The 13437-nt window shown below is 36.9% G+C and overlaps 1 protein-coding gene across 3 annotated transcripts in view; it reads right to left on the bottom strand.

Moving 5' to 3' along the window:
* CCDC171 (coiled-coil domain containing 171) overlaps positions 1-13437 on the bottom strand; it is a 414598-nt gene that overhangs the window by 296141 nt on the left and 105020 nt on the right. For all 3 annotated transcript variants that reach the window (XM_030817262.1, XM_030817163.1, XM_030817225.1), the window contains one exon: positions 7082-7242. In XM_030817262.1, the coding sequence (XP_030673122.1) occupies positions 7082-7242 (161 nt within the window). The remainder of the gene's footprint in view (positions 1-7081; positions 7243-13437) is intronic.

Raw genomic sequence — 13437 nt, 5'->3', positions numbered from 1 at the left:
AAGACAAGGATGCCCTCTCTCACCACTCCAATTCAGCATAGTGTTGGAACTTCAGGCCAGGGCAATAAGGCAAGAGAAAGAAATAAAGGGTATTCAGTTAGGAAGAGATAAAGTCAAATTATCCCTGTTTGCTGATGACATGATTGTATATTTAGAAAACCCCATCATCTCAGCCCAAAATCTCCTTAAACTGATAAGCAACTTCAGCAAAGTCTCAGGATACAAAATCAATGTGCAAAAATCACAAGCATTCTTATACACCAATAAGAGACAGAGACCCAACTCATGAGTGAACTCCCATTCGCAATTGCTACAAAGAGAATAAAATACCTAGGAATCCAACTTACAAGGGATGTGAAGGACCTCTTCAAGGAGAACTACAAACCACTGCTCAAGGAAATAAAAGAGGACACAAACAAATGGAAGAATATCCCATGCTCATGGATAGGAAGAACCAATATTGTGAAAATGGCTACACTGCCCAAGGTAATTTACAGATTCAATGCCATCCCCATCAAGCTACCAACGACTTTCCTCACAGAATTGGAAAAAAACTACTTTAAAGTTCATATGGAACCAAAACAGAGCCCACATAGCCAAGACAATCCTAAACAAAAATAACAAAGCAAGCTGGAGGTATCACGCTCTCTGACTTTAAACTATACTACAAGGCTACAATAACCAAAACAGCATGGTACTGGTTCCAAAACAGAGATATAGACCAATGGAACAGAATGGAGGCCTCAGAAATAATACCACACATCTACAACCAGATCTTTAACAAACCTGACAAAAACAAGAAATGGGGAAAGGATTCCCTATTTAATAAATGGTGTTCAGAAACTGGCTAGCCATATGCAGAAAGCTGAAACTGGATCCCTTCCTTACAACTTATACAAAAATTAACTCAAGATGGATTAAAGACTTAAATGTAAGATCTAAAACCATAAAAACTCTAGAAGAAAACCTACGCAAAACCATTCAGGACATAGGCATGCGCAAACACTTCATGACTAAAACACCAAAAGCAATGGCAACAAAAGTCACAATAGACAAAATGGGATTGAATTAAACTAAAGAGCTTCTGCACAGCAAAAGAAAGTATCATCAGAGTAAACAGGCAACCTACAGAATGGGAGAAAATTTTTGCAATTTATCCATCTGACAAAGGGCTAATATGCAGAATCTACAAAGAACTTAAACAAATTTACAAGAAAAAAACAAACAACCCCATCAAAAAGTGGGCAAAAGATACGAACGGACACTTCTCAAAAGAAGATATTTATGCAGCCAACAGACATATGAAAAAATGCTCATCATCACTGGTCATCAGAGAAATGCAAATCAAAACCACAATGAGATACCATCTCACACCAGTTAGAATGGCCATCATTAAAATGTCAGGAAACAACAGGTGCTGGAGAGGATGTGGAGAAATAGGAATGCTTTGACACTGTTGGTGGGAGTGTAAATTAGTTCAACCATTGTGGAAGACAGTGTGGCAATTCCTCAAGGATCTAGAACTAGAAATACCACTTGACCCAGCGATCCCATTACTGGGTATATACCCAGAGGATTATAAATCATGCTCCTATAAAGACACATGCACTCATATGTTTATTGTGGCACTATTCACAAAGACTTGGAACCAACTCAAATGTCCATCAATGATAGACTGGATTAAGAAAATGTGGCACATAAACACTATGGAATACTATGCAGCCATAAAAAAGGATGAGTTCATGTCCTTTGCAGGGACATGGATGAAACCGGAAACCATCATTCTGAGCAAACTATCACAAGGACAGAAAACCAAACACCACATGTTGTCACTCATAGGTGGCAAATGAACAATGAGAACACATGTACACAGGGCAGGGAACATCACACGCTGGGGCCTGGTGGGGGGTAGGGGGCTGGGGGAGGGATAGCATTAGGAGAAAGACCTAATGTAAAGACCTAATGTAAGCGAGTTGATGGATGCAGCAAACCAACATGGCACATGTATACCTATGTAACAAACCTGCACGTTGTACACATATATCCTAGAACTTAAAGCCTAAAAAAAAATAAAAATAAATTAAAAAAAAAAAAAAACTTGTCCAGACCGGAAAAAGTAGACAAAAGAGTCCAGGAGGAACATATCTTAGAAGAAATTTAAAATGATAGTGTCTCTGAGGTGTAGGAACATGAGAGACTTTCGGTTCTGTTAGTGTTTACAAATAATTTAATAGGTAATTGGTTAATCACATAAACTAATACAGTTTAAAATGAGGCAATTATTAACTATTCTCATCTGTTGATTCTGCAAATATTTTCTGTTTTGTTTTGGTTTTTAGACAGCGTCTCACTTGGTCGATCACGCTGAAGTACAGTGGCATGATCAGAGCTCACTGTAGCCTCGAACTCCTCGGCATAAGCAATCCTTATACCTCAGCCTCCCAAGTAGCTGAGACTACAAACATGCCACCACAAGCAATCCTCCCCCACCTTGGCCTCCAGCAATCCTCCCACCACAGCCTCCCAAAGTGCTGGGATTACAGGTGTGAGCCACCACATCCAGCCCAATTCCATAAATCTTTATTTAGCAGCTCTTATGTACCTTTCTAGGCACTGACAAGACAGCAATAAACAAAACAAAGTTTCTTGTTACATAAGACAGACAATAAATAACAAAGAACACAATAAAATGTGCTATAAAATAAGATGGGTTAACAAAAATTAAACTGTAGAAAAAATAAAGTATGCTGAACCCAAAAATATAACTCTATGGAAAGGATGGGAAGAGGGAAGGAGTAAGTGTCTGTGGTGTGGGAGAAGCATATAATAGAGACATATAAGTAGAAGCCAATAGATATCTAAAGGTAGAAACTGAAAAAATAGCATACTATGCCTGTTATTTAGAAATATGAAATCAAATATCAGAAGAAACAGCAATAAGATTTGAAAGTAGATGCATCAAAGGAGTAGAAACTGATAGTGGAGAGCAATGGGGCATGAAACTGCTGTTTTTCATGAGCCTAACTACCATTTTATTCATTAGACTGTGTACGTGTATTAATTTGATAAAATCAAGATTTTAGTTAAAAATTACTGTTACTCAAAAAATACATAATTAAGTGCACCTGTCATTACACACACACTATACACACAGCTTTTTTTTTTTTGGTACTACTTTATAAATAAAGGCCAAACTGTGTCCACTGAAATGGGGGAACACACCTTGCTGTTGAGCATTCTGGCAGACAAAAAAGCTGGCTCCTACCATGCTGCTAAACTCCCAACCAAGAGTGAGTAAGTGGAGCAAGAGTAGGGCAGGTTAAGGAGATGCCTCGTCTCTGAATTCTGATGGGAAAGGGCCAGGGCTTAAAAGGTGGAGGATTTAGGAAAGAAAGGGAAGAGAGGAGAAGTAAGTCTGTAGCTAGGATTCCTTCTTTCCTACTGGAGTCCCATTTTTTGTTTTTTTTTTTAAGACTTCAGCTAAGAATTTGACAATAACAGGCTATTTTAACAAATAGCCATCTTTGGACTATGTTTTATATATAATGTAAACAAAAATAGTACTACTAAGTTACAATACTGTTGATATGTTTATCCTTTTGGGTGATATATTTAGAAAAATAAATTCCTAAATATTGAGTCTAAGAAATAAATTTAGATGCAGTCCATTCAGCATGATACATTTGACTAATGATGTTTCAAATTAAATTTATGTTTCAACTATACCTAAGGATTACTATGATCTCTTTCTCCCTACTATTGCCCAGCAATCAGTTATCACAGCTAATGAAGACTTTACTACGTTTGAAAATTCAGATGGTTAATGGGTACAAAAATACAGTTAGATGGAAGGAACAGGATCTAGTGTTTGGTGGCACAACAGGGCAACTATAGTTAACAATAATTTATTACATATTTCAAAATAAGTAAAAAAGTGGAATTGGAATGTTCCTAACATAAATAAATGATAAATGCCTGAGTTAACGGATAGCCCAATTACCCTGATTTGATCATCACACATTGTATGCTTGTATAAAAATATCACACGTACCCCATAAATATGTACAACTATTATTTACCCATAATTTAAAAATGTTTAAAAAGAAAACAAAAGATTATTGAAAAGCTTTAGTTTCATGCTGCAAGTTTTAGATGGAAAAAAATTTATACTAAGAAATTTTGATTATAGAATTATGGAATATATACACTCCATCTAACATAATTTCATGCAGGAATGTCTACTGTTATGAAACTATGGACCAAAACTATAACTCTGCAATATACACACAGCTTTTTTTCTCCTGCCTTTTAGTGAGATCCTGCCGAGGTCTGCCTGGCAAGAAACAGAAGCTTAAGAACCTTAACCAATGGCAGGTTCAAGCATGATGAACTGCTACATCAGTTCACAACAGGTAAAACAATATTCTGCTCCAAAACTCCACATTCTCAAAAGTTGTAAGTTAAAGGTATTATTTACCTTAAAGACCTAAAATCTATCAATTCTCTCTTTGGAATACATTAACCAAAACTTAGAACTACTTTGAAACAACAGAATTTTTTTCAGAAATTCAGAATCTTCTTTAAAAAATATTTAAGAAATTCAGAATCGTCTTTAAAAAAGGTTTTTTAAAGACGATTCTGAAGTATAGTCAGAAGTACAGGCAGAAAATGGAAAATGGAAGTACAGGTAGATCCCTCAAGTCACATCATTCCTTCTTATACTACAGATAGTAGGGATGGCAGTGGCTTTCATTTCACATACACGGAAAAGGAAGATGGGATGGGAAAAGGAAAGTCACAGAAATGTTCAACGATTATTGGGCTTTAATTATTACTTGTCATTATTTATTTATTATTATTTAACTTGTATTATTATGACAGTTATATACAGATGAAGAAGAGATAAGGGACATTATGTCAAAGCATTAGGAGTGTTAGTGCCTAGTTGAAATATGTAACTAATGTTTAGAATTGTCAGTTGGTGCTTACTGGAATACTAAACTTGAGTAAAAATTTTCAAGTACCAAAATACAAATAACAGCAAAACAAAACTTAAGGAAAAACACTGCTTTGGGGTCCAATTAGGAAAGTATATAGGTTAGACTCAGAGCTTAATTGTTAGCAAGTAGGTTAAAATTCCTCCAGCCCAATCTTTATGAGACTCTCTTCTTCAACATCCATGACAGAGAATCATCCACTCTGTGTTTTAAATTTCCCAAGGCAGGGAACTCACTAGTTCCCTGAAAGATGTCTATTATTTCATTGCTAGAAAGCTTTAATTATTGGGAGCTCATTCTGACTTCTTACAGTTTTACTTGTAGGTCCTAATCATTACCTTAAAGCAAAAGTAAAGAAATCTGCACTATATTCTACATAAAAGCCTTTCAAATAAATTTATATGCAGAATACATATTTGAATAATACTTGAATACATTCAAATATATTAAATGTGCGCATTCAAGCAATGGTTCAAAGAACATAAAGGAGAAATAAGTCCTTAGAATAACATTCACAGAATGTCATTTAAGTCATACTAGAGGAAGCAAGGAAATTCAGTTAAGAATTATTGGTTTAAAATATTATAAGCATTATTAATTATAGAAATGAACATTTTAAGAGTTTTAAATTTTTTCAGTCTTTCAGGTGCAATCTTCATGATTTTTGTCAAACTCACAAAAATTACCACTAAGCAACACTTTCACTTAAATTAAATTAACTCACTTCTTATAATAAGTGAAGCTTTTCTTTTTTTTTTTTTTTTTTTTTAGACTCAGTCTCTCTCTGTTGCCCAGGCTGGAGTGCAATGGCACGACATCAGCTCACTGCAACCTCTGCTTCCCGGGTTCAGGTGATTCTCCTGCCTCAGCCTCCCAGATAGGTGGGATTACAGGTGCCCACCACCACACCTGGCTAATTTTTTTATTTTTAGTAGAGACGGGTTTCACCATGTTAGCCAGGCTGGTCTCGAACTACTGAACTCAGGTGATCTACCCACGTCGGCCTCCCAAAGTGCTGGGATTACAGGTGTAAGCCACCATGCCCAGCCAATAAAGCATTTTAAAAGGGATCTTTATAATGTGGCTATAAATGGAAAACCATTATCTACTTGCCATAAATAGAAACTAAGATTAAAATATAATTCTAATATGCCAATGTATTATCATGCCACATACTAACGGTAGTATGAATTTCACCCTCTGGGGGAAATGGTTTAAAATGTCTACTATTGACTTATTTTTGGAAACATATTAATGCATTATAAACTTCTTAAAGCATTTCACAGAATTTTGAAGATGAAAGGCTTTTAAACTGAAAAAGGTTAAAATCAGTAGGAGTCAGAAAGATTCTAATTCTGCCACTTAGGAGCTGTATGTCCTTACTCTTGCTAAGCCTCAATTTCCACATCTGTAAAAGAGATTTTTTAAAGTACCTTCCTCATAGGGTGTTAGACAAATGAAACTATGCAATGCTACGTATGTAATGAGCCACAATGCATGTTGGCCACTAGTAGTAGTGTTACTGCTATTATTATTATTTCTGTAGTTTGAGAAAATGTCATATATTATCCATCTTCATATAGACCATTTTACGTGACTTAGAAATCTTAGCCCCAGATCTTAGCCTTAGATCATAGCTCACTTCAGCCTTGAACTCCTGGGCTCAGGTGATCCTCCCACCTCAGACTCTCGAGTAGCTGGGACTACAGGTGCACACCACTATACCCGGCTAATTTTTTTATTTTTTTGTAGAGACAAAGTCTCACTATGTTGCCCAAGCTGGTCTTGATACTTAAAGATATTGCATTACATCAATCATATAATACAAACTACATTAATGTATTTACTTTCTAGTTTATCACTCAATTTCTTGGGCTACTTGGAATATACTTCAATATCCAAAAGAGCATTTCCATTTTTAGCTATACAGGAAAGTACAGTTATGTTTTATGAAGTCACTTACCCCAGTCTACCACTGACATTAATGGGAGCTATATCTAAAATACATAGTATACATTCACATTTTATATAGCTTTTATAAAATCTTTATGTTAATTTAGAGAATTTTACAGTAGAATACTTACAAATTTAGTTTTGCAAAGCTCTCTTGTGCATTATGCTTTTCTCGCTCATATGCACTTTCAACTTCTTTGAATTCATTCTTGATAATTTCCAAATCAGCAACAGCTTCTGCTTGACTGGCCTTTTCTACTTGCAAAGCTCCTTCAAGGTCTCGAATCCTTAACTACCAGATGACAGACAAGTAATTAAATCAAGCTAAGAAACGCTAGCATCAATCTTAAATTGTGTAGAATACTTTGTCAGTAACAGATTATCATTCATCCAAGCACTTCTTTCTTTCTGCTTTGGCTTAAAAAAGAAAAATAAACAAACAAAAGACAGTTTACTCCCTTTCTCAATATGTTTAAATGAAAGGAGAAAGAGTAGAAGAATGAAGAGTTAACTGTGTTATGAGAAATAGGCTGGTACAATATAACCCATTCTATCAAAGAAAAATAGACATATAGATACAACTTAATCTAAATTTTCAAAGTTTCAAATTTTTACCTACTAATCCATTCAGATACTTCTTTTATAAAGTATAATAAATTAAATGCCTGGGTTTTTTAAGAGACAAGGTCTCACTTTGTCACCCAGGCTGAAGTGCAGTAGTGTGATCACTGCAGCCTTGAATTCCTGGGCTCAAGTGATCCTCCCACCTCAGCTTCTCAAGTAGCTGGGACTACAGGTGAACACCACCATACCCAGCTAATTGTTTTATTTTTTGTAGAGATTGGGTCTTGCTATCTTGCCCAGGCTGGTCTTCAACTGCTAGCTTCAAGTGATCCTCCCACCTTAGGCTCCCAAAGCACTGAGATTACAGGCATGAGCCACTGCTCCTGCCCTGGTTTTTTAAAACTAAAGGGAAGTATTCTTCCTCTCTTACAAGAAACATTATTACATGAGTATCTTTATAAGCCTAAGAAATTTAACAGATCTTTTTATTCCTGAGATTTCTTACTATAGAAAAGTGATGTTTTTATTGTCAAACAATACTATTTGACTGAAATATTTATGGTTATAGTGATTTGATATCTGGGATTTACTTCAAAATAGTCTGGAGACAGCCGGCACCTGTAGTCCCAGCTACTCAGGAGGCTAAGGAGGGAGGATCGTTTGAGTCAGGAAGTCAGAAGCTGTAGTGGGCTGTGATTGCATCACTGCACTCCAGCCTGATTAACAGTGAGAACTTCCCTCAAAATAAAAAATTTAAAAAAAAAATTTTAAGTCTGAAACTGAGAGAGCTCTAGGAGGTAAGAGATAAAACACCATTGACGTGAGGAAAGTATTGAAGCTGGGCGATGGGTATATGGGAAGTTCATTTTACTATTTTACTTCTGCATATACTTGAAATTCTACATAAAAAGACATTTTAAAACTATATTCCCAGGCCAAGGTGGGCAAATCACCTGAGGTCGGGAGTTCGAGACTAGCCTGACCAACATGGAGAAACCCCGTCTCTACTAAAACATACAAAATGAGCTGGGCGTGGTAGCGCATGCCTGTAATCCCAGCCACTAGGGAGGCAGAGGCAGGAGAATCACTTGAACCTGGGAGGCAGAGGTTGCGGTGAGCCGAGATCGCGCCATTGCACTCCAGCCTGAGCAACAAGAGTGAAACTCCATCTCAAAAAAAAACTATATTCCCTGTGTTCACCAACCATAGGATGAATAAACAAGTGCACTCCAACAAAATAATTATATGTAGCTGTAAAAAGGCTACAAAACAACTCGTGTGAGTGTGTGTGTGTGTGTGTGTGTGTGTAAATTTAAGGGCCTACAGGCCAAGCGCAGTGGCTCATGCCTGTAATCCCAACACTCTTGGGAGGCTGAGGCGAGCAGATCATTTGAGCTCAAGAGATTGAGACCAGCCTGGGAAACATGGTGAAACCCCGTTTCTACAAAAAATACAAAAATTAGCTGGGCGTGGTGTCACGCGCTTGTAATGCCGGCTACTTGGGGGACAGAAGCGGGCAGATCACTTGAGCTGGGGAAGTCAAGGCTGTACTGAGCCAAGATTGCATCACTGTACCCCAGCCTGGGTGACAGAGCAAGACCCTGTCTCGAAAATAAATAAATTAAGGTGTAAAAGTGTAGTTTTGTTACCTAGATATATTACATAGTGGTAAAGTCTGGACTTTTAGTGTAACCAACACCCAATAGTTTACACTGTACCCATTAAGTAATAACTCATCCCTCAACCCCATTTCCAGCCTCCCACCCTTTTGAGTCTCCAGTGACTATTAATCTACACTCTGTGTCCATATGTACACATTATTTAGCCCCCAATTCTAAGTGAGATCATGTGGTATTTGACTGTTTCTGAGTTGTTTCACTTAAGATAATGGCCTCCAGTTCCATCCATGTTGCTGTAAAAAACATGAGTTTATTCTTTTTTCAAAACAACTATTACAAAGAAAATTCTCAGCCAGGCGCGGTGGCTCATGCCTGTAATCCCAGCACTTTGGGAGGCCGAGGCAGGCGGATCATGAGGTCAGGAGATCGAGGCCATCCTGGCTAACACGGTGAAACTCTGTCTCTACTAAAAGTACAAAAAAATTAGCCGGGTGTGGTGGCGGGCGCCTGTAGTCCCAGCTACTCAGGAGGCTGAGGCAGGAGAATGGCATGAACCCAGCAGGCGGAGCTTGCAGTGAGACAAGATCACGCCACTGCACTCCAGCCTGGGTGACAGAGTGAGACTCCCTCTCAAAAAAAAAGAAAAAAAAAAAAAAAAAATTATCTATGTAGTTCTCCACATAGTGTTCAAGAACAATGTATTGCTAATACATGTTGAAAATAGCAGGTTCCACATCAGTGTATATAGTATGCTACATTTGGGGTAAATAAGTGAAAAGAATAAAAATAAGCAGGCAGGAGGGTAGAGGAATGGGAGGGACAATAATGAAGCAAGAACTCTCAATCTAATATTGTTTTAATTTTTGAACTCTGTAGATAGTTTACCTTTTCAGGAAATAAAGTTTAAAAGAAAAATAGTTTCTTTTTAGAAAACAGTTTAAAGAGGGGGCGGGAACAGAAAAAAAATGCTTCATATTAGACAGAAAATGGGCTTTAGAACCATAAAACTTGGGTTTGACGCTGTCCAAACATGACAGATATTAGAATAAAACAAACAAACCAACAAAACTCAGGCTGAATCCCAGATCTACAAAATTAACTAATGCGACTTTGGGCATATTACTAAAACTCCAAATATATGAAGCTTCTCATCTATAAACAGTGAATAATAATAATGTCATCTAGACTATCTACTTTGCAGGGTGGCTACAAGGATCTAATCAGGCAATTTGTTGTTGTTGTTGTTGTTGTTGTTGAGCTGGAGTCTTGCCGTGTCCCCCAGGCTGGAGTGCAGTGGTGCGATCTCAGCTCACTGCAACCTCTGCCCCCTAGGTTCAAGCGACTCCCCTGCCTCAGCCTCCTGAGTAGCTGGGATTACAGGTGCCTGCCACCACACCCAGCCCATTTTGGTATTTTTTTTTAGTAGAGACGGGGTTTCACCATGTTGGCCAGGCTGGTCCCGAACTCCTGACCTCCAGTGATTTGCCCACCTCAGCCTCCCAAAGTGCTGGGATTTCAGGCGTGAGCCACCGTGCCCAACTGGCAATGTTTATTTAATCAATATTTATTAAGTACTTAATATACACCAGTCAATATCCTAATGCTCAAGATATGTACAATAATGAAACTACAGAGTCTTAGCTCTTGAGGAGCTCATAGGCTTTAAGAGAACATAGACAGCAAAATGATATGGTATATCCTTCCTGTGACAGAGGCATGCACAAAGGTCCTGAATTCAGAGAAAAGTTATGGAACTCTGTGTGAGGCAAGCCTCACAGGAATGGCAACACACAACCTGAGTTAGGAAAGATAAACTCAGCAGGAAACAAAGCCTAAGACACTATGAAAATGTTTCAACATGAATCCATAAAAATGATAATCACCAGAATTATTTTTAATTATCCAAAATTTCTGGAATAATTGAAATGTTTATTCTTTTTTTTTTTTGGGGGGGGGGGAACAGAGTCTCACTCTGTCACCCAGGCTGGAGTGCAGTGGCACGATCTCGGCTCACTGCAACCTCCACCTCCCAGGCTCAAGCAATTCTCATGCCTCAGCCTCCAGAGTAGCTGGGACTATAGGTATGCGCCACCACACCCAGCTAACTTCTGTATTTTTAGCAGAGACGGGGTTTCGCCACGTTGGCCAGACTGGTCGGGAACTCCTGGCCTCAAGTGATACGCCCGCCTCAGCCTCCCAAAGTGCTGGGATTACAGGTGTGAGCCACTGCACCTGGCATGAAATGTTTATTCTTATACCAAAGTAAGGGAGTAAAATAGGTAGATACAACTCGATTTAAATTTTTTAATTGTACCTCTTAAACTCTATTGTTCTTTGTTATTTTGTCTAAATCCAATGTTTGTAAGTCAAATAGTAAATCTGGGAAATATTTTCTTCTTGTCTACATTGCTACCTTCTTTTACAAAATAAGCACACTCAATCACAAATTGTAAACCACTCAACTGAAAGAAAAATAGACTACAAAATAACAAATTTGAGGCAGCTCTTTTAAGTCTGCTTTCTCATTTTTATGCCAAAATATACAAACAAACTTAATAACAGATTTCAAATACATATTCAACAGTAGTCTATAAGATGGTGATTAGTTACAGCTACTTAGTACTCTACGTTCCATTAAACTACTCAGAAACTGAATGGTAGTAGATGTACCTCATTGAAAATACTTGAAAATATTTATAGATTTATGATTCAAATATAAACTTTTCTTTTTTCTAAGTCATAGCACTGAGATATCAAATATTAATTTTGAACCATATAAGTAAAAAATAGGTAATAATTTTCTTATTTATAGTAATTAACTATATATTCCCAGGGATGTATCACAACTACAATGAAAAACCTAATTTTGAAATTACATTTTTTTCATGAATTTAAAACTTCAGCCTATTACTAAAAAGTCAAAAAACAGCATGTTAAGACGCTGGTGAGGCTGCTGAGAAAAGGAAATGTTTATATATTATTGGTGGGAATGTAAATTAGTTCAGCCACTGTGGAAAGTGGAGCGGAGATTTCTCAAAGAACTCAGACCTACCATTTGATCCAGCAACCCCATTACTGGGTATATATCCAAAAGAAAATAAACCATTCTATCAAAAAAACACATGCACTTTTATGTTCATCAGCACTATTCACAATAGCAAAGACATGGAATCAACACACGTGCTCATCAATCAATGATGGATTGGATAAACAAAGTGTGGTACATATACACCATGGATTACTATGCAGCCATAAAAAAGAACAAAATCATGTCCTATGCTACAACATGGATGCAGCTGGAAGCCCTTATCCTAAGCAAATTAACACAGTAACAGAAAACCAAATACCACATGTTCTCACTTATAACTAGAAGCTAAATACTGGATACTTGCGGACATAAAGATGACAGTAATACACACTGGGGACTACTAGAGGGAAGAGGGCGGGAAGGGAGTAAGAGTTGAAAAATTAACAATTGGGTGCTATGCTGAATACCTGGCTGACAAAATCAATCATGCCCCAAACCTCAGCATCAGGCAATACACCCAGGTAACAAACTACACATGTACCCCCGGAATCTAAAATAAAAGCTGAAATCATAAAAGGAAACAAAGAAAAGAAAAGAAAAAGAAAACTTCAGTCTTATTACTTATTGATGCCATTTTGGTGACCTGATCTTAAAGAAAAGTAAGCAAGTTTGCTTTAACAAACGGACATGCTCAAATATAGGGATCTGAGAATTTTTAGGTAAAAAGAACATTTCATTAAAGTCAAAAGTAAAAACAAATTTTAATACAAAATCTTTACAAATACAGTTGCATCTTACATTAGGAGTTATTTAAACAATAAGGTAAAACATTATAAATTGCATTAATTAAAACAAGATAGAAAAAAAGTCTGTCTTTTAAAATGTAAATTAAATTAAGTAATTTAGACATATTAAAAGCAATAGCTTTTAATATAAGTAGCTTTTGATATGGATATCAAATCTAAGTTTTAGAAAAATAATTCTTCTGGTAACCAACATTGGCAAATAAAGTAAGGGAGTGGTGATAGGAGGTTGGGTGAAGAGATAATAAACACCTAAATCAAGGCAGTAACTTTTTTTAGTCTAAACTAGTTTTAATCTATCTGCTTATAGCTACTTTTCATTTACTGATTTTGGCAATCCCACCATCCTACTTGATATGAAATTCAAGAGCACAAATAAAGTGAGATGATTTTCAAACTTGCTAAAGCCAAATAAGCTTAAAACTACTTTTTCTTCTGGAAATAAGTGCACATATTTTATTTTCATACAGTCT

Source organism: Nomascus leucogenys, chromosome 1a (assembly GCF_006542625.1).
Source record: "Nomascus leucogenys isolate Asia chromosome 1a, Asia_NLE_v1, whole genome shotgun sequence".
In the NCBI taxonomy this organism is placed as follows: Eukaryota; Metazoa; Chordata; class Mammalia; order Primates; family Hylobatidae; genus Nomascus; species Nomascus leucogenys.
The sequence above is the reverse complement of the archived record's forward strand: the minus strand, read 5'-3'. Positions and strand labels throughout refer to the sequence as shown.